General features: G+C 36.9%; 1 protein-coding gene across 7 annotated transcripts in view; it reads right to left on the bottom strand.

The window, feature by feature from the left end:
- Positions 1–10,416: 10,416 nt before the first annotated feature.
- Positions 10,417–20,568, bottom strand: part of IL13RA2 (interleukin 13 receptor subunit alpha 2) — a 69,915-nt gene continuing 59,763 nt past the window's right edge. For all 7 annotated transcript variants that reach the window (XM_079124481.1, XM_079124485.1, XM_079124482.1 and 4 more), the window contains 5 exons: positions 18,594–18,778; positions 17,501–17,646; positions 15,763–15,910; positions 11,821–11,936; positions 10,417–10,742 (listed from right to left, as the gene is read on the bottom strand). In XM_079124481.1, coding sequence (XP_078980607.1) covers positions 10,692–10,742; positions 11,821–11,936; positions 15,763–15,910; positions 17,501–17,646; positions 18,594–18,778 — 646 coding nt within the window. In that variant the 3' untranslated portion in view covers positions 10,417–10,691. The remainder of the gene's footprint in view (positions 10,743–11,820; positions 11,937–15,762; positions 15,911–17,500; positions 17,647–18,593; positions 18,779–20,568) is intronic.

The raw sequence follows: 20,568 nt of genomic DNA, 5'->3' as shown, positions 1-20,568 counted from the left end.
AGAGGTGAATACCCATGCAGTCGGAGCAGCCTAATGAGGGCAATCAGAACTCAGGGCAAGATGAGATGGGCAGAGGGTGGATGGGACCAGGCAGGTTTTGAGGAGATGTCATGGTCTGATCTGAGTAAATTGAGTGTCCATGCTAGAATCTGCACTGGCATGGGCTGTCAGTGACCACGTTGGATTAGGAAGTCAGCCCCATAGAGGAGCAGCCTGATGCAAAGATTCAGCTCAGTCAGGAGTATCCAATGCGAAATTGACCTGGTATGGAGAGTCGGAGCTTGAGGGCTTGAGGAGAAAATCTATAAGGAGGAGGCAGGCTGGGTGTCAAAGGCTAACAGGGGTAGGGACATATATTTATAAAAGAATGGACAGGTGTGGGTGCTCCAGTCTGAGTATGTTAAGGAAGGCATTCACTTGGGTTGGACGCAGTCCAGCCTTATGTCACATCAGAGCCTGAGTAGAATGAGGAGAACACACACACACACACACACACACACACACACCTATATATAAATTTCCCACACTGTCCAATGACAGAGTCTAGAAAATAATGAGTACATACAGCAGCTTTTAAATTCCATTTTATGCTTAAAAAAATGGAGAATTCTTCCCGGTATGGTGGTGCAGCCTGTAATCCCTCAGGAGGCTGGGGCAGGAGGATTTCGAGTTCAAAGCCAACCTCAGTAACTTAGTGAGGCCCTATCTCTAAATAAAAAACTAAAAAAAAAATAAAGGGCTGGGGATGTGGCTAGTGGTTAAGTGCCCCTGGGTTCAATCCCTGGTGAGAGAGAGAGAGAGAGAGAGAGAGAGAGAGAGAGAGAGAGAGAGAGAGAGAGAGAGAGAGAGAGAAAAGAAGAAAGAAGGAAGAAGAAGAAGAAGGAGAAGAAGAAGAAAAGGAAGGAAGGAAGGAAGGAAGGAAGGAAAAGAGAGAAATTGATAATTCATGGAGAAAAAACTAATTCTATGATTGGGGAGGGAAAAGTACAACATGGACCCAGAATATCTTGTTGAACCCAAAGCAAGGAAGTGTCAAAGAACAATGCGACATGTCAAAAGGACAGAACCATGGACTAAAAGCCTCTGAAAACATGAACCAAATTAAATTTTTCCTGCCCTGTTTTTTTCTTTTTCTTTTTTTTCCAGGCATTTTGTCCTAGCAACAGAAAGCTTACTAATATGGTATGAATTCTTCTTTAAATGTTTGGTAGAATCAATTGCCAGTGAAACCATCTGGGCCCAGGCCTTTTGGGGCGGGGAGGGGGGGGGGCGGGAGGAGTTAAATTGATAAAATCTCCTTTTTTTCCCCACTATTCGGAATTTTTATTTCTTCTTGAGTCAGTTTGAGTCATTTGTATTTTCTAGGAATTTGGCAACTTTGGTGAGGTTTTATAATTTGTGGTATGATATTCCCTTTAATAAGGGTTATTTCTCTTGAGTTTGTAGCAGTTTTTCCTTTTTCCATTCCTGATTTTAGTAATTTTGTGATGGGCTGACAGATCTGACTCCATGAGAACGTTATAGGCCAGACTCTAAGGGAAATGACTAAACAGACTCCATTTTGCTCTGAGACTCCATCTTATGTAGGAAATAAGCTTCTCCCATGGGAACACCTCACCTCTGTGCCCATCATCAGTTACTTAGTGTGACATGTTTAATAATATACAATGGCAACTCCTATGTAGTAAAGAATTGCTCTCTTTTGATTCCTATTGCTCCTAAACAATGTACCATGTGAACAGTGATTGTGTGGATGTTAGTAACCATTCTTTAGTTTGTACCTAGGAAAGGGTCATTTTGACCCACTTCCCCCTCTGTCGATGATCTCATGATGTTAGTTTGTAATTTCGAATCATAGCAACAGACACTTATGATTGATGTGATTTTTGGTGTAAGAACCCCTACAATAGCCATTTTTTGAGACATTGTGTGAGACAGTCAGCCGGCCGGCTTAATAAAGACTCTCAAATTTGGACTTCTCAGTGGTGATTGGTCTGTTCTTAAGTTGCGCCCCATAACAATTTCAGTCTCCCCCCACCCCGCCCCGCCGTTTTATCTCCCCCATCCCCTCTTTTTCACTTCCGTTTTGGTTATTCTAACTAAAGATTTGTTGATTTTATTGATATTTTCAAATAAAACTTTTGGGTTGTTGATTATCTCTGCTGTTTTTCTATTCTTTATTTTGTTTTATTCTTTAATACTTATATCTTCTGCTTGACTTTGATTTAGTTTGCTTTTTTTAATATCTTAAGTGAAAGATTAGATTATTGAATTAGAAGGGTTTTTTGGTTTTTTGTTTGTTTGTTTGTTTGTTTGTTTTGTTTTTGTTTTTGACACCAGGGATTGACCCCAGGGGCACTTTACCACTGAACCATATCCTCAGTCCTTTTTATTTTATTTTTTTTTATTTTTTTTTGAGACAGGGTCTTGCCAAGTTGCTTAGAGCCTTGCTAAATTGCTGCTGAGGCTGGCCTTGAACTTGTGATTCTCTTTCCTCAGCCTCCCGAGTCACTGGGATTACAGGTGTGCCTGACCTTGCCCAGCTTTCTTCTTTTTAAATACACAAATAAGTTTTGATAGTTTTCTTGCTCAGCACTTCTCTGACTGCGTCACATAAATTCAAATGTACTGTGTTTTTGTTTTCATTTTTCTCAAAACATTTTTAATTTTCCCTTGTGTTTTCTTATTTGATCCATTGGTTAGGTAGAGATGAATGGTTCTATAGATGTGTGTTAGGTGTAGTTGATTCAAATTATTTTTCAAGTATTGCATTTCCTAGGTGATCTTCTCTTTAGTTATTGTACCCATTTTTGAAAGTAGGTTATAGAAATCCAACTGTAATTGTTAAATTGCCATTTTTCCCTTTCATTCTCTCAGGTATTTTTCCTTGTATTCTGGGACTGACTTATTAGATACATATAATTTTTATGTCTTCCTAATGGATTCATCCTTTTATCATTATAAAATGTCTCTCTATTCTTAGTTGCTTTTTAATTAAAATCTTTTTAGTTTGACATTAACAGAGCCAGTTCAGCTCTGTGATAATTGATACTTGCATGCTATCTCTTTTTCATGCCTCTCAATTAAAACAAATATCATTGAATCTAAAGTATGTCTTCTATGGATATCGTATAATTGGATCTTGCTTTTAATCCAGTCTCAAAATTTCTGCTTTTTCTATATTCTGCTGTCATGTATAACTAATTAGAGCAAATTAAAAATTTTTTCCTGCTTTTCGATTAGCATAATTCATTCACATTTCACATTATTATTATGACTGGATTTACAAGGGTCATTTTACTTCTATGACAAGTCATTTTATTCTTTTCCCCTCTGTTACCTTCATTTGGGTTAAGGAAACATTTTTAGTGTAACGTTTGAATTATTTTAACTTTTTTCAGTATATTTTTAAAGTTTATTTTCTTAATAGTCACTCTAGGATTTTCAGTATCATATCATATCAGATTTACTTCAGATTTATACTAACTGAATGACAGTAAAATATAGAAATGTTATTCCTTTGTAGTTCTGGTCCTTTTTTGTGCTGTTGTTATTTACATGATCTATATATTTTACAATCTCAATGATACATTGCTGTAATTATTAATTTATATAACTGTTTTTCAAAACAGTTGAGAAAATATTTTCTTTCTTTTCTAATTTTATTTTTATTTGTTGTTTGTAGATATGCATGACACTAGAGTATAATTTTACATACATATGTGGAGTATAACTTATTCTAATTAGGATCCCATTCTTGTGGTTGTACATGATGTGGAGTCTCACTGGTCATGTGTTCATATATGAACAAAGAAAATTACGTCTGATTCATTCTACTGTCTTTCCTATTCCATCCCCATCCCTTCTCTTCATTCCCCTTTGTCTAATCCAATGAACTTCTATTCTTCCCTCCCTGCCCCTTTATTGTGTGTTAGTATCTGCATATCAGAGAAAAGATTCAACCTTTGATTTTTTGGGATTGACTTATTTTGCTTAGCATGATATTCTCTGCTCCGTCCATTTACTGGCAAATGCTATCATTTCATTCTTCTTTAAGGCTGAGTAATATTCCATCGTGTATATATACCACATTTTCTTTATCCATTCATCTGTTGAAGGGCACCTAGGTTAGTTCCATAGTTTAGCTATTGTGAATTGAGCTACTATGAACATTGATGTAGCTGTGTCACTGTAGTATGCTGATTTTAAGTCCTTTGGGTATAGGCCAAGGAGTGGGATAGCTGGGTCAAATTGTGGGTCCATTCCAAGTTGTCTAAGAAATTTCCACACTGCTTTCAATGGTGGTTGCATCAATTTGCAGTCCCACCAGCAATATATGTGTTCCCCACATCCTCACCAACATTTATTGTTCCTTGTATTCTTGATAATTGCCATTCTGACTGGACTGAGACAGAATCTCAGTGTAGTTTTAATTTGCATTTCTCTAATTGCTAGAGATGCTGAACATTTTTTCCAAATATTTGTTGACCATTCAAGTTTCTTTTGTGAAGTGTCTGTTCAGTTTTTTGCCCATTTATTGGTTGGGTTGTTTGTTTTTGGGGTGTTAAGTTTTTTGGGTTCTTTATATATCCTACAGATTACTGCTGTAGCTGAATTACAGGTGACAAAGATTTTCTCCCATTCTATGGGCCCTCTTCACATTCCTCATTGTTTCCCTTGCTGTGAAGACACTTTCTGGTTTGATACCATTTCATTTGTTGATTCTTGATTTTACCTCTTGCTCTTTAGAAGTTTTGTTGAGCAAGTTGGTTTCCAAGTCGACATGATGGAGTGTTGAACCTACATTTTCTTCAAGTAGGTGCAGTTGCCCTCACTTTTGAAAGATACTTTTGCTGGATATAAGATTATTCTTATTTGATATTTTTGTTTCTTCCAGTACTTCAAATATACCATACCACTGTTTTCTGTTCTGTTCTCATTTTTATCTTATTAAAAGTCATACGTTACTCTTATTAGAGTTCCCTTTATATATAAATGTCTTGTGTTTATCCTACTTGGAGTTTTTGGATGCATTAACATTTTCCATCAAATTTTGTAAGTTTTCAATCATTTCTTCAACATTTGTTTTTCTTCTCTCTTTTTTGTACTCCTATAGAATGAATACTGATGTTTTTATTGGCTTCCCACTTTTCTCTAAAGTCCTGTTCATTTTCTTTCTTTTTTCTCTTTGTTCTTCAGGTTTATAAAGCTCTACAGCTGGGCCCAGGGGTGCATGCCTATAATTGCAGCAACTTGGGAGGATGAGGCAGGAGGATCATGAGTTCAGGGTCAGCCTCAGCAACTTATCAAAGCCCTGAACAATTAAGCAAGACACTGTCTCAAAACAAAAAATTAAAAATTGACTGGAGATGTGCTCAGCAGTGAATTGCCCCTGAGTTCAAGGTAATTAAAAAACAAAAGAAACTTCTACATTCAAATTCACTAAATTTTCTCTCTCTCTCTCTCTCTCTCTCTCTCTCTCTCTTTCTCTCTCTCTCTCTTTCTCTCTCTCTCTCTCTCTCTCTCTCTCCTTTTTTAATTCACTAAATTTTCTGTAAATTTCCATCTACAGTTTAGCCCCTTTAGTAAATTTTTCATTTTGGTTATTCATTTTCAATCTAAAATTTTCATTTTTTATTTCAAAAAGTCATTTTATTATATTCTGTTTGATGGTACAGTATCCTCATATCTTCCTTTCTTCCTTTAAGGAAGTTTTCCTCTAGTTTTTTTGAACATATATATAATGGCTCCAGTGAACTCTGCGTCTATTAAATTCACCATTAGAACCACTCAAAGGTAGCTATAGCTTCTGTTGCCTGTTTTCTCTGTGTATGGGTCACATTTTCCTGTTTCTTTGCATATCTTATAACTTTTTGTTGAACGCCAGACATTTTAGATAATATATTGTAGTTACTCTGATCCTCTCAATGTTCGTGTTTAATTTGTTTAGGTACTTGTTTACTTTTTAATAGTATATTCCTTCCTCTAAGTGTGGCTTCCGATGTTGCTCTTCAGAGGGCAGCGCTTGCCCTGACCTCTCCTTCCCCAACAGTCTATATTTTTTTGACTGTACTGGGGATTAAACCCAGGGCCTTGCACATGCTACACAAATGCTGTACCACTGAGCTATATCCCCAGCTCTCTTTTACTCTCCATTATGGTTTAAACATGAGATGTCCCCCAAAAGTTCATGTGTGAGACAGTGCAAGAAAGTTCAGAGGTGAAATAATTAGATGATGACAGTTGTAACCCAATGAATGGATTAATCCATAGATAGGGATTAACTGAGTGGTAACTGAAGGCAGGTGGGGTGTGGCTGGAGGACATGGGTCATTGGAGGCATGCCTTTGGGCTTTATATTTTGTCCCTGGCGAGTAGAGCGCTCTCTCTCTCTCTCTCTCTCTCTCTCTCTCTCTCTCTCTCTCTCTCTCTCCTTCTAGATTGTCACGTCCTGAGTTGCTTTCCTCTGCCATGCCTTTCTGCCATGATGTTCTGCCTCATTTTGGGCCGAGAGCAAAGGATTCAGCCATCTATGGACTGGGACCTCTGAACTGTGAGGCCCAAATAAACTTTTCCTCCTCTATGTGTTCTTGTCAGGTATTTTTGTCACAGTGGCAAAACAGCTGACTAAAACACTCTCTTTCCTTGATCTCCCTGTTAAGTTTCAAGTTGGCCTGCCTCATACCCAGTTGTTAGCCTACACTAATTATTTGTTGTTTACTCCATTTTCCACAATGACCTGGAGCATAAATTGCTCCATGATGCAGTCCAATTAAATGTTATCCCACTGTTAGAACAGTCTTTGAGGTTTACTCCCAATACCAAGGTGACTTTTCTTAGCTGTATTTTCTCTTTTAAGTTGCTCTACATTTTTTTTTTTTTTTTTCTCATTTGCCATCATGGGAATACCAGTCTCCTTCTAATTGCTCACCAGAAACATCTGCTTCTTCTAAGTAGAGTTCTTACACTTGAACTACCCCCACTGTCTACTGCAAACAAAGTCATTTCCCTTAAGGACAGCCACAAAGCTTTCTGTTCTTATGGCCTCATCTCCCCGTTGGCAGAAACTCTGTGCTGTTGCTCTGTTGATAGGGGCAGGAATCTATTACACTTGCAGTGCCACCTCTTACAGGCAGGATTATGGACATGAAATGCATCCCTGGTCTTCTTGGCTTGTCCTTACCTCCCAGTGTGGAACCTCTTCCTACAAGAAAGCTGAGGTGAGGGCTATTGGGGTCCACTTTTCTTGGCCTGCTGTGTATGGGATAAATTTCTGTCCTACAAGTGGTAGCTGGGTAGAGGGAGACTCAGACTTCTCTTCCTGGAATACAGTTTCTGCAGTATAGAGTTGGGGAGGGATAAGGAAAGTCGGCAACCAACCCCTTGTGGAGAGAAACCATACCTTCTACTGGAAGCTGGAAAAAGATGGAGCCCTGCGCTGTTGGCCACAGTTACCTAGAGTAGGTTCCATTTCACTGAGCTGGAAGAGTTGGAGAAGAGAGCAGTTCATGGCTCAAATGTCATAAACTCTAGCTGTTCTTACTAAGATTCAGTAGCTGTTCTTACTAAAATTCTCCTCTATTTGATGGAAGCTTTGGGGACAATTTCCAGAGAACTTAAATATTTAGTTGGGTTTTAAAAAAAAATAATAGTTATGGCTATTCTTCTGACAAATAGGATCAACAGAGATCATCAGATCACCAATCTCAAAATGCTTTTTCAAATAACTTCTTCTTAGAGAGAATGGCTTGGGACTATTATAAGGATGAAAATAATAATGAATTCCCATTCTAGCTCCAATACTTCAGATACATTTTTTAAACTGTACTTTCCTTCATTTATAATATGAGCACTAAACACCACTCAGATTGTGGTAAGAATCAAAAGATTGTTAAAATACAGTCATGTGTCACTAAACAAAGGGAATACCTTCTGAGGAATACATCATCAGGTGACTTTTTTTTATTGTGCAATCATCATAGAGTGCATTTACACAAACTAAGATGGCTTCAATATCACTAGGTCATAGAATCTCATGGTATCACCATCATATATGCGGTCCATCATTGACTGAAATGTTGTTATGTGGTGCATGACTATAGCATATATAAAGCACCTAGCACAGAGTTGACTCATAGCCGACACGTGATAAATGTCATGTCTCTCCCCGTTATGCAGATGACTCTCAGTCTGGATAGCTATATCCAGCAGAGTGTCTGGTTTACATCAGCAGAGTGTCTGGTTTATAGCCCATATGTAATAAATGTTGAATTGAATTTAAGGATGGAGATGAATGGAAGAATGAATTATCAGCGTGATTTCTAACTTTGCAATCTCTAATTTATCAATAGAAAAAATATGGGTGATGTTCACATTTTAATGGTATAGTTTTAACAGTCTAATCAGAACTAATGCTCTCAGGAGTGGCTACATAATTAGCAGGGCATAGTGGAGAAAGAAATATGGGGACTTCTCTTCAAAAATTATTAATAATTTCAAGATGGCAAAGTAGATCATTAAGCCATGTTTGGGGTCATTCCAAGCACAGGGCCTCGTGTAATTTCACAGTACACATACCCATGAAACTATCCTTGCTCACTTCAGCCCTGGAGTAAGGTCCTGCTGTGATAGGTGTTGTACCTTAGCTGACGGATCTGGGAGGTCTTAGGATCAGGGGGTCCCAAGTGAGGGGTTGAGGCAGCCCCAGGTAGCAGAAGACAGATGGGTGAGAGAGGCCATAACCTAAGGCAGTCTGTGTCTCCAGCATTTGGGGAAATTTCAATACATTAAAACTCCATCATAATGCAATAAAAAAGGCAGTTCACAAAATTCAACTTCGTTAAGTTTGGGGCCACATTATTGTAAGGTTAATAAACGTACAAAGGCTAGCAGGTCAGGAATTCCGGAGAAACTTTTCCAAGATTCAGTAGATATTGATTCTCATATCCACTTTGGTGGCAGCAATTCTGGTTGGGGCTTCTAGGAATATGGCAGTCATTCCAAAAATCCTTTGATTAGCAGGATTACTTATGCAAGCTCTAAACAGGGAAATTAGAATACTAGCTCTCCAAAATCTACTCAGCACCCCAGGATGGAGTTGTCTGCCATTTCCCTGCTTCACCTTGACCTCTCCCCTCCATATTCCTTCCTCCTCCCCACTACCCTCTCCGCACACCAAGAACAATTTTGGCAAGTCCTGGTTTGACAGCAACTGCCTATCATGTCATATCTTAATTCGTATTACCATAGGAGTTTTAATGTTAACAATGACAGGTCTACTTACAGAAAGATCAGTGCATTCTATCACTGATGACAAGTGATAGTTAAAGGATAATATTGCGGTTTATACTTCAGTTTTAGGTAGCTTTTCCTTTTGGAGATGATCAGTGGCAATGACATTCACAATTGAAGTTGCCCTGCTCATGAGCTTATCTCTCCATTAAATTATTTTAGCGATTTTCATCCTAAAATACTACTATATATCCGTTTTTTTCAAGCTGAATATGCTAATGAATCATTGGAGAATGTAGTTAAAATGCAAATTGCTGAGTAGATCTTGGTTAAAGAGTTTCTAATAAGCTCCCGGGTGATGCCTACTCTGAATAATATTAAATAGAAAATACTCCAAACTAAAATCTGGCTCTTTAACAAAAATATATATATATACATACATATATATTTATATTTATATAAATTATATATCTATATATATTTAGTTGTAGATGGGCACAATACCTTTATTTTATTATTTATTTTTTTAATGTGCTTAATGTGGTGCTGAAGATGGAACCCAGTGCCTCACACATCCTAGGCAAGTGCTCAACCACTGAGCTATAACCCAGCCCCAAAACCTGGCTCTTGATTGTAATATGTAGTCCATTATTCCCTAAGTTTTAAAGCAACCGCCTACACCTACGTAGTCTACACCGAGGTAGCCTCTGAAGGTTGCATGTACTTTTAAAAGGATTCTTAAACTAGTTTCACAGGCTTTTGCCTTTCTGTCCTTGAACCAAAGCAAACCAAAGTAAAACACAAACAAAAAAACCCACACCATCAGAGATTAGCAAAGTCTGTCTGCTCCGTGTACAGGAAACTCCCAAGCTTTTCTGTGTAGTTCATGACCTCTGAATTTCTCACATGTGGTCCCTAGTCATTTATTTTCAGCCTTCAAGCACTACATTCTTCCCACTTTTTTTTTTTTTTTTTCATGAAATGTGAAGCACATACTTAGGACTATGAATGTATTTAAAACTTTTTGCTTCCTACTACTCCATTTCTCAAGTTTTAAAGCTGAATGATCTTATTAATGGTAAATACTTTCGTCCACAGTGCAATTTAAAACAAACAACAAGAAAAAACAAAAACACTGCAATCTTCTTTTCAAGACTTTGTAATATCTCCATGACTTAGTACAAGTTGGAAAATCACATCATTTCATTAATACATCATTGAATAAAATTTAACCTATCCCTTGGCTTCTCTATTGCTTCACTATCACTACTACAGATTTATGAGGAAAACAAAAACTTAATAAAATCCAGTAAATTTACTACTAGCTGAGGGTTTGAGTACTCTAAAACTTGTTTAGATGCAACAGTGTTTTACATTAAAATGTATTCAACATTTGAAGACAAAATTCTATTTCATAAAACTCATTTTAACTTTCACTCATATGACTGGAACTTGGTAAGTCAACAGAATGTCTCTTGATGAGAAAAAACGTCCTTTTTCGTATGAAATATCTGAAATTTAAAAAGAGCTCTGTTATTAACAAATCATCAATAATTCAGAAAAAAGACCAAAAAAATCATTCAGCAAAGTGAAGCATTTCATGCACACTGCTATTTTTTTTTAATATTTTGTTTTAGTCGTAGGTGGACACAACACCTTTATTTTATTTTTACGTGGTGCCGAGGATCAAACCCAAGGCCTTGCACATGCTAGGCAAGCACTGTACCACTGAGCCACAACCCCAGCCCCCACATTTTTATCTTTAAAAGACATGGTATTAAGATTTTTTTTCTCCAACTTACAACTTCTTAAAGCCCACCACCCCATAGTGATCCCTTCATCTTCTGAAATTCTATAACATTATCTGTCCATCTCAAATAGCAATCATTTAAACTCAGCTCAGAGACTGGGCCTGGTGGCTCACACCTATAATCCCAGCAACTAGGGAGCCTGAGGCAGGAGAATTGCAAATTCGAGGCCACAAGTTAGCAAGAACCTCTATAACTTAGACCCTGTCTCAAAAAATCAAGTGAAATACAATTACAAAAAAAGGACTGAAGATAGAATCCAGCGGTAAAGCATCCCTAGGTTCAATCCTCAATACCATAAAAATAAAAAAGTATCACAGGTTATGTTTTTATGTGGATTTTGCCTCCCCCTATTCTTGCATGAGTGCCAAGGGCAGGCTCCATGCTTTATTACTTGGCTGTGTCTTGTGCCTGGACCCACACTGGTAGCATACTTCACTCTATAAGCATTTTCCATCCCTCTCCTTTCTCCTAATCCTGCTTTTTTCCCCTGTAACTCTTTCATTGTTCTCTAATGTAGAAGGAAATAGTATTTCACATTCTAAAACATTATTCTCCCATTTTGATAAAACTAACCCCCCCACACCAAATTCCAAAATGTAGCCTTATAGGTCAATTTTTTTAATCACTATATTTTCCGAAGATATCGTAATCCATACAGCATCAATTGTGCACCCACAGTGAGGAGGCAAAACTATAAAATGTAGGCCCATCAGTTATAAATACAGGACTACTTTTATTATCCACTGTTTCAATCCAAACAATATATTATACAACTTACCTTTTCCAGTACAGCTTTCTGCTTATACAAAAGCAGACAAGTTATTAATAAAACAAATAATGAAACAAAAGTAAATGGTATCACAAAGAATATCATCGTTTCCGTCCGTACGTCATCTAGGATTAAAAATCACAAATAGAGGGGGACAGTTAGAGGCTTATAACTGGATTATTTTATGAATAAGGTCCTAGAAATGGTGAAGAACTGCACTAAACCTGGCAACCTGGCAGCCTCTGCTGTATTTGTTAGTGCATAGATGCCACACTTATATTTGAGTATATGTCATTCCATTCATTTGTGCACCAGTTGTTTATACAGAACAATTACGTTACTGAACTGTAACTTTTTTTTTCTTCTGGCTGCTCTCAGGGCTAGAACCCAGGGCCTCGGCATGCTAGGTAGGTACTCTACCACTGAGCTACATCCCCAGCCCCTGAACCGTGACTTCTCTTAATTTCGATCAGAAAAATAACTCCCCTAAACACATTTCTTATTTCCTGATATAATTTTGTTTAAAATTTGACCTTGTGAATTTTTTAATTTAAAAATAGCACCGTGTGGGACATGCCTGTAATTCCAGCAATGCAGAAGACTGAAGCAGAAGGATCGAAAGTTCGAGGACAACCAGGGTAACCTAGCGAGGCCCTGTCTTAAAATTCAAAATAAAAAATAAAAAGAGATGGGGATTGAGCTCAGTGGTAGAATGCCCTGGTGTTTGATCCCCAGTACTAAATAAGTAAATAGGATAAAATATTAGTCAAGTGATTAAACAAACATATCCTGTATATCTTTTAACACTCAGTAAGTCAAATGTTTATTTATATCACCTGATTTAGTGAGCAAGAACTGGTCTTCAATAAAAATATATGTGTGCATGAGTAATGCAGCTAGTCTTTTTTTTAACAGTAGATCATTTTTTATTCAGCCTTTTAGTTCACAGCATGAGGTAAAAGGAAAAACAGTTCTCCTTAATCAATAGTTTACAAAGCTAAAATAATAAACTATTTTAAACTTCAGGAATTTATAAGGGATTAGATTTCTCAAAAGTAGGGATACAGTAAACAAATTTTAACTCCTTGAATTTTCCAGGGGACAAGTAACAAGGTGTAATTAGTTATAGAAATTTTAGGACCAAGTTTTTTCATTGTTGCTGAAACGCTGCTATTTCAATCATCATTCAGTAATTCTACTTTAAAAACGAGTTTTGCATTTGGTAGAATTTTAGCATCAGGCTGCCCTTTCTTTTCAAAAATCCATTCTGGTTCAATTTCCAGGAGAGCCTTTTCTCCTTTACTCATGGCCAGAAGTGATTCATCTCATCTGCTGATAACTTGACTATTCCAACCTTGAAGGCTTGACATTTTTCTTTTTATTTGGATTCCTTTGAATATTGACTAAAACAACAGTCCTGTCCTATAGTGTTCTACTATACCAATAGTGAACATCTCCCTTTTTTAGAAAAATTGATTTTATTTCCCTGCTCCTCCTCCTCTGTGTGTTGGGCGGTACTGGGGATTGAACCCAGGCCCTTGCTGCCACTGAGCCACATCTATGGCTTTTTGACACAGGGTCTCGCCAAATTACTAAGGCTGGCCTGGATACCTGAGACCTTCCTGCCTCAGCCTCCTGAGTCACTGAGATTATCACCATGTGCCACCACACCTAGCTATCTGTCTCTTTTAGAACAGATTTTCGAACTTGGGTGAACCCTCATCTGGAGTTTCTTCACATTTGGTTTCTTTGGAGTTAAGCTTACATTATTCCCTCACGGGAACGTTTTACTTTTATTTTTGGCACCACTGAAATGCTTACTTTCAAAAAGATGGTTATAGGCTGTAACCAAATGGCCCTTATTAGCGGTCTTGGCTACAGTTTCAGTGTTTCCTAATACATTATGCTCTTCAAGAAACTACTGAACTGTGGCTCTGCTGAAACTTGCTAAAGTCCCTTTTGGACAGCTGCTGGTCGCTCGGCTCCCTACAAACTGCCTCCCTCCCCAAACTTCTGCTTTGGGAGCTAGTCTTTCAAGGTCCTCTTTTTTCTTCTTCCTCTTCCTCTTCCTCTTCTTCTTTAAATGAGAAGACATCTAATTGTCCAACTTCTTACAAGATACAAGCACAGGCCCACCATGCCTGTGCTTGTATCTTGTTCAAGGTTACATTTCCTTGTTTTTAAAGTTATCTCACATTTTAGAGACTACAGGGAGCCAAGGTTTTGTTTTGTTTTTTTTTTTTTTCTGTTTTATTATTTTAGGAATGAGGTTTTAATGGTTCTGAATAGCAAGGAATCACTAGACAAACTCAAAAGGAATCAGTTCGTCCTTCCCAAACTAGAATCTCCCATTTGTTTTGGAGTAATTTATACCATGTTGAATCAAGTTCAAGGCCAGCCTGGGCAACCTGGTATGATTCTGTCTCAAAATTTAAAAAAATTAAAATATCTGGGGATGTAGCTCGGTGGGACAGCACTCTTAGGTTCAATCCTGAGTACTTTAAAAAAAAAAAAAAAAAAAAATCCTAAAGAACTAAGACAACATGGAACTCAAGAAATTCTTTGTTCCTAAGTTCAAAAAGATTCTACCAAGCCAGGAGCCATGGTGCATGCCTGTAAACCCAGTGGCTCGGGAGGCTGAGGCAGGAGGATGGCAGGTACAAAGTCAGCCTCAGCAATTTAGTGAGGCCCTCAGCAATTTAGCAAGACCCTGTCTCTAAATAAAATACAAAAAAGGACTGAGGATGTAGTTCAGTGGTTAAATGCCCTTGGGTTCAATCCCCAGTACCAAAAATAAAAATAAGGGATATGGTTAAAAACTTGCCATATCCACTTTATACAACACACTGACTAATGACAAGATGTAATTCAGAACATAATATTACAGAGTCTTCAGATTTCTTACAACAGTGACAAAATGAAAAATGTAGAAACAGAAATGTTCTTTCTGATTCTATACATCTCTTGGTTAACTGAACTCTACCCTGTCCTGCTTATTTTTTCTCTATAACCCTTGGTGATTATGTATTTGGCTTCTTTATTTATTGCTTGTCTACCCAACTTGGGAATAAAATATAAATTCCATGAATATACAGATTTCTTCACTGCTATACCTCAAATGGTTCCAAAGAATCTGACTCACAATAGCTGCTTAATAAGTTTGATGAATAACAAGGGACAATACTATCACTATATTCACAAGGAGACAATAGTCAGAGATTCCACTATAGAAGGACCACATGAAGGGAAACGTATGATTTCGATAGGAAGGTCAGTGTATCTGTGTATGTATTTATAGCTGCATCAACATTTATATATCTGAAAGAGCAATGCTGAGTTGATTTCCTTCAATTTTGAATCATTATTAGTAATTCGTATGAAAAAAGTTAATATATTCTGAACCACGACCATATTTTATCTCACTCTCTATATTTTTTTATACTGCTATAAATTTGAGTTTTTTCTTTTATACTGCTACATAATTTGAATTTTTCAACATGTCACTTTAAATTAGTGACTGGAATATGTATTTTACCAATCATAACTTCTTATTAGAAAATATCTCTTAGGCATAGTACTAGGCACCTGGAAACTAGTGCGTGGTGACCTATTCTTACTTTAAGAGTTCTGTTCTCTTGAAATCTGAATGCATAAGAAAATATTGATTACTATAGGTTCCTGCCCTCCCCCACCAAAAAAGAACTATCATATTCTCTTTACCAACAACCAAAAACCAAGACTGTGCATAACAGAGGCACAGCAAGACTTCTATTTCTACATGAATATTAGACTTTCAATAAATCTGTGTTCAGGCAAGGTGTTTGCTAACTTTTCTTCTCCATCAATAGACCATGCGAGAGACGTTGATCTCCATAATTACAAAATATGCTGAGAGAAAACTAATTTTGCTAGCAAATAGTTCCAGTTACTTACTGTCACTTTAGCTCATACCTACTAGCCAGCATTGTTCATCACTCCACTCACTCCAAATTCCATCATCTGAGCAATAAATATTCATTTTGCTTCTTATTAAAAAGCAGAATTGTTGGCTTTCATTCGATGTCCTTGTGATGTACATTTCATTTTCAACTGTGGTAGTCTAAAAGCCAAGGAAAAACTGAGATGCATTATTTGATCTAATTGCAGTTAAAGAAATTCCACCTGTCATTTTCAACGTGGGTTTTTTTTTTGACATAAAGTATATACATCAAAAGAATAGAAAGGTATCATCCTAGCAGTGATGATCTCTCTGTATGGGGGGTGTTTTTTTAAATCATTTTTTTCTTCCCTTCCTTATTTGTATTTTAATTTTTTGCTATAGTGATAATAAAGGCAGCATGTGTGACAGGGCAAAATTCCTTGGTGTTTATAATGTCCAGTATTTGGACTAGTGTCAAATTCCCCTGTTCCTATAAACTGGAAGATGCTATATACACTGAGTTCCCAAAAGACAGAACTATCATGCAAATGTTGTTTCTATGGAAACTATAGAGGTCATACACAGAAAGCTGGTTTTTTTCCCCTTTTCTTATTTTGGTTAACCTCTGTAAGACTTGTGTAATAGTGCTCCAATTGACATGAAACTACCACTTCAGATATAAGAATATCACAAAATTGGGTGATTTCACAGGGAAAAAAATCACTAAAGCAATTATTTCAATTTTGCATTTCAAAGAGCTGAAAGCTTTTCCCATCCCAAACAACTTTTTCTTTTGTTTTAACTTATCTTGGGAACCATCATAATGTGAGAACCATCATAATGTAGTGTGGGCTTAAGGCGACTGGAATCACATCTTGATTACAGTTCTAGCTGTGTAATTTAATTGTGACATCAAGTCACCTCTCTGGGACCTGTGAGTCAATTCAACAACTAGTTTTCTCCTCTGTATACGAAATGAATTAATTAGAACTAGTGGCTTACTTCCTTTTTCCCACCACTCTCTAAATTGGAAACTAATGAATAAAATTAACATATAACAATGTGGGTTTAGGCAACAAACATAACATAGTTGATGCTGTCGGGTAGTTAGTCTTAGAACCATTCCCTACTTCCCCTGTGATAAGCCCCTCTTCCCTGGTTAAACCATTCTCTTGGAGCAGTGCCATAATCTAATTTTGACGTCACGATTGTTCCTCAAGAATTGCTTTTGTGCCAGGCACGGTGGCACACACCTGTAATCCCAGTGGCTTGGGAGGCTGAGGCAGAAGGATCGCAAGTTCAAAGTCAGCCTCAGTAATTTGGCAAGACCCTATCTCTAAATAAAATATAAAAAGGACTGAGAATGTTGCTCAGTGGTTATATGCTTCTGAGTTCAATCCCTGGTACAAAAAGAAAAAAAGAATTGCTTTTTTGTTTGTGTTGTTTTTTGTTGTTGTTGTTGTTACCTGCCGCCTCTTCACAATCCATTTTAGTCCCTTGGCAACTTTCATTTATTGACACAAAATTGGAAACAAGTGACTAGATTATCTCCTGGGTCCAATATTGCTTTAAAATTGGTATGATTGATTGTACTTTCAGACTGGAAATATCTTTCCTTTGTCCACTAGATTTGAGTTTCTGGAAATTAAACTAAGATACGTGTCATGTTTCATTCCTTATGTGGATAGTAACTGATCTGGGTTCTGAAGTTTCCTAATTTATGTAAAAATGCTATGTTTTGACTTTCCCAAATAAATGCAATGTTCATACCATCCAGGAAGTATCATCTCCTGTGAGCACAATTTCATATATGAAACATATTGCTGGAATGGGTCCTTTAGGTGTGCTCCATTTCAGGTTAATTTCAAATATATTCTTCACAGTAAGATTAAGATAGTCTGGTGGCAAAGGTTTAACTGAAAAGCAGAAGGAAGCCATTTTAACAGGGAGGTTGTTAAAATTAGAAGTAACCTTATCCAAAAGCAGGGACATCTAGTATCAGAAACTTCCAGGGATAAAGGAGATGGTTCAAGATTATTGCCTATGATATGAATTAAAATCAAAATCACTTGCCAACCAAGATGAGTTTATTGAGAAACTTGGCTATTTTGGAACTCATTTTTTAATAAGTCTTACACTGATAAATATTTAAATCCAAGAGAAAAGTTAGAAGATCCAAACCATTGTGATTATTTTCCCAGTTTGTAGCTTTAAACCAGCAACCACAACCAGTACAACTACAACTTGTACTAAATGCTAATCCTGATGTTGGGCTCATGACACATCAGGGACTATACCAAGGATGCTGCAACATAATCTCATTTATGTCTCACATGAAATCTATGAGGTAGTCCTCTGTTATTTTCGTTTTACTGATAAGGAAATTGAAACAGGTTAAGCAACTTGCCCGAAGTTGCACAACTAGAAAGTTGAATCCAAGATTCAAACCTACTTCTGGGTGACTCAAGAACCTGTAATACTCTTGTCACTGTTAGAACTGAGGACACAGACTCAGAAAATATCCAACCATTTGCATATTGTGGCCTGGGAATAAGAGATTCCAAAATTACTCTGTCACTAACACTAGACAAAAGTACTATATACAGACTCTTTGATGCTGGGAAATAAATTATGATTTCTAAATGAAAATGATGCTGTATACTTCTTTCCATTTCCTATTTTCCATACTTTCTCATACAATAGACTGCCTTGATTTTTCTGACTTTGCACTTCCATGAGTCTCTCCATCTCTGTTTCTCTCATTCTCTGTCTATCTCTGTCTCTCTCTCCCCCCAAGTGGTTAGAAATAGCCTAAACTACAAAAAAAAAAAAAAAAGAATTTGAAGTTGTTTGTTTATATCACCTATATTTTGAAGTTGAAAAATGAAATAGCTGGATCTGATAGGCTTGGATTCTGATGATCCATTAACACAGACAAAGAAATCTTTATAGTCTGCTGACTCCAAAGAGGGAAACCTGCATCCAATATTTATTCCATTAGACTTGATGTAGTCAACGCACTGTAATGCATGTTCCAATCCCTCATACCTGTAAAAAGAAGTATTGCAAGAATTGTGTTTAACACTATCAGCTAGTACATGGTGCTCCATTTTCAATTATCTTAAGATACTGTGTGAATAAAAAAATCATTTACTAACAAAATATTTAGCACCTACTATATGCTGCATGCTGTAAGTACTAACTATACAACAGTAGGGAGAGCAGACAAAGTCTATAATTTCATGGACTTTACAATCTGATGGGAGTCTGCACACAATCTCAAAGATAAAACAAGGATTCTTACTCATGTACTTAGGTTATGTTGACTCACCAACAGGGCTTGAGAATCAAAGAATAAGATTCCTACTAAGAAATCCTAGGGTTTATATAGATAATCATGCGTGATACTGCCTTTTTTATATTTTCTGGGAAAGTTACTATAGAAGAAAACACATCAAGAAGTAGACTTACAAATATTGTTATTTTAACAAAATGAATGAAAATCCTCTGGATATACAACACACATTAAGAAATAAATCTCAAAAGCCAACTGTGGCGGGGGGAAGAAAAGGAGAAGTTATTTGGCAAATAGATGTCTAATTTTCCCATTCTCCTAAACAAGAAATGTTATCATACCATTTAAAGTTAACCTCATTCCGGTAATACAGTTAATGGGAATTAGGAACGGGTGGTTCCTTACTGATTTCTAAAGCAACAAATGCCTGGTTTATTTTCCTAAAAAATAGCTTGCAATGCAAAATGTGACATGTGCTTTAAAAGCAGCCACAGTCTTTTGAGATTAAGCCAGTAGAGCAGCTGATAAAGTACTAGTGAAAATATCTGGACTCTACTAAATTAATTTTATGCTAAATATTTACTTTAGGCAGAGTTTGCAAAATTGCAGTCTTATGGTTAGTTCATCTGATTAGAGTGGAAGACTTGAATTCTGGGCTTGACTTTTTACAGATTTACTTTGTGCCCACCAAGAAACCAGGAAAACCACTTTTTTCCACTCTCTAAACTGTTAATATTTATTCCCCCATTTCACTGAGGTTAAAGTTACATTAAATATGAGCCACTGTGTACATGAGAGTAGGTCCTTTGTCTTATTCACACTTTCATCTTTTTTTCTCTAAAACAGTGTCTGGCACTTAGTAGATGCTTAATATTTGTTGAATTAATGAACAAATAAGTTAGACCTTCAGAAGTTACCCATTCAATTCCAGGGGAGGAAACTGAGACTCCCCCAAGGAGAAATGACTCACCCAAGGTCACCAAGTTAAATGATGGCAGAGCAGGGATTAGAACCTAGTTCTCAGGAGTATTAATAGTTTATACCTAGTCACATATATAGTTTTCTAAAGAAAGATGCCATGATAATTTAAGCCTAAAGCTCACAAATAGCAGCACTCTGTCCTCTCTTGATTTTAACTTTATTTAGTAAATGCATAAGTTCTGGTACTTACCTACCAATTTACCAATGCTATCATTTGTTTCCTTCATTTGTTTAATATGTAGTGATAATCTACTGTGGGCATAGCACTCTGGAGGTGGTCAAAAGAAACATAAGAAATAATTTATGCCCACCAACTCAAAAAAATTTGAAGAGACAAAGTACATGCATACAAGTTTAAATACCATCTGAATGATAAATAATTAAGAGCTATGAAAAGTAATAGTTCTGAGAAAAAACCTGAATGGAAGTTGTAAAAGGCCAATGAAATTGGAGGGCAGACAGGCTTTGAAGGATGAATGGGAGTTGGTGAAAGAGAGCCAGCCAGAGGGCATTCCAAATGGCAATGCATGCATAGGCATAAAAGGGCATAACATGGGTGGGA

The sequence above is a fragment of the Sciurus vulgaris genome, assembly GCF_902686455.1.
Source record: "Sciurus vulgaris genome assembly, chromosome: X".
Lineage (NCBI taxonomy): Eukaryota > Metazoa > Chordata > Mammalia > Rodentia > Sciuridae > Sciurus > Sciurus vulgaris.
The sequence above is the reverse complement of the archived record's forward strand: the minus strand, read 5'-3'. Positions and strand labels throughout refer to the sequence as shown.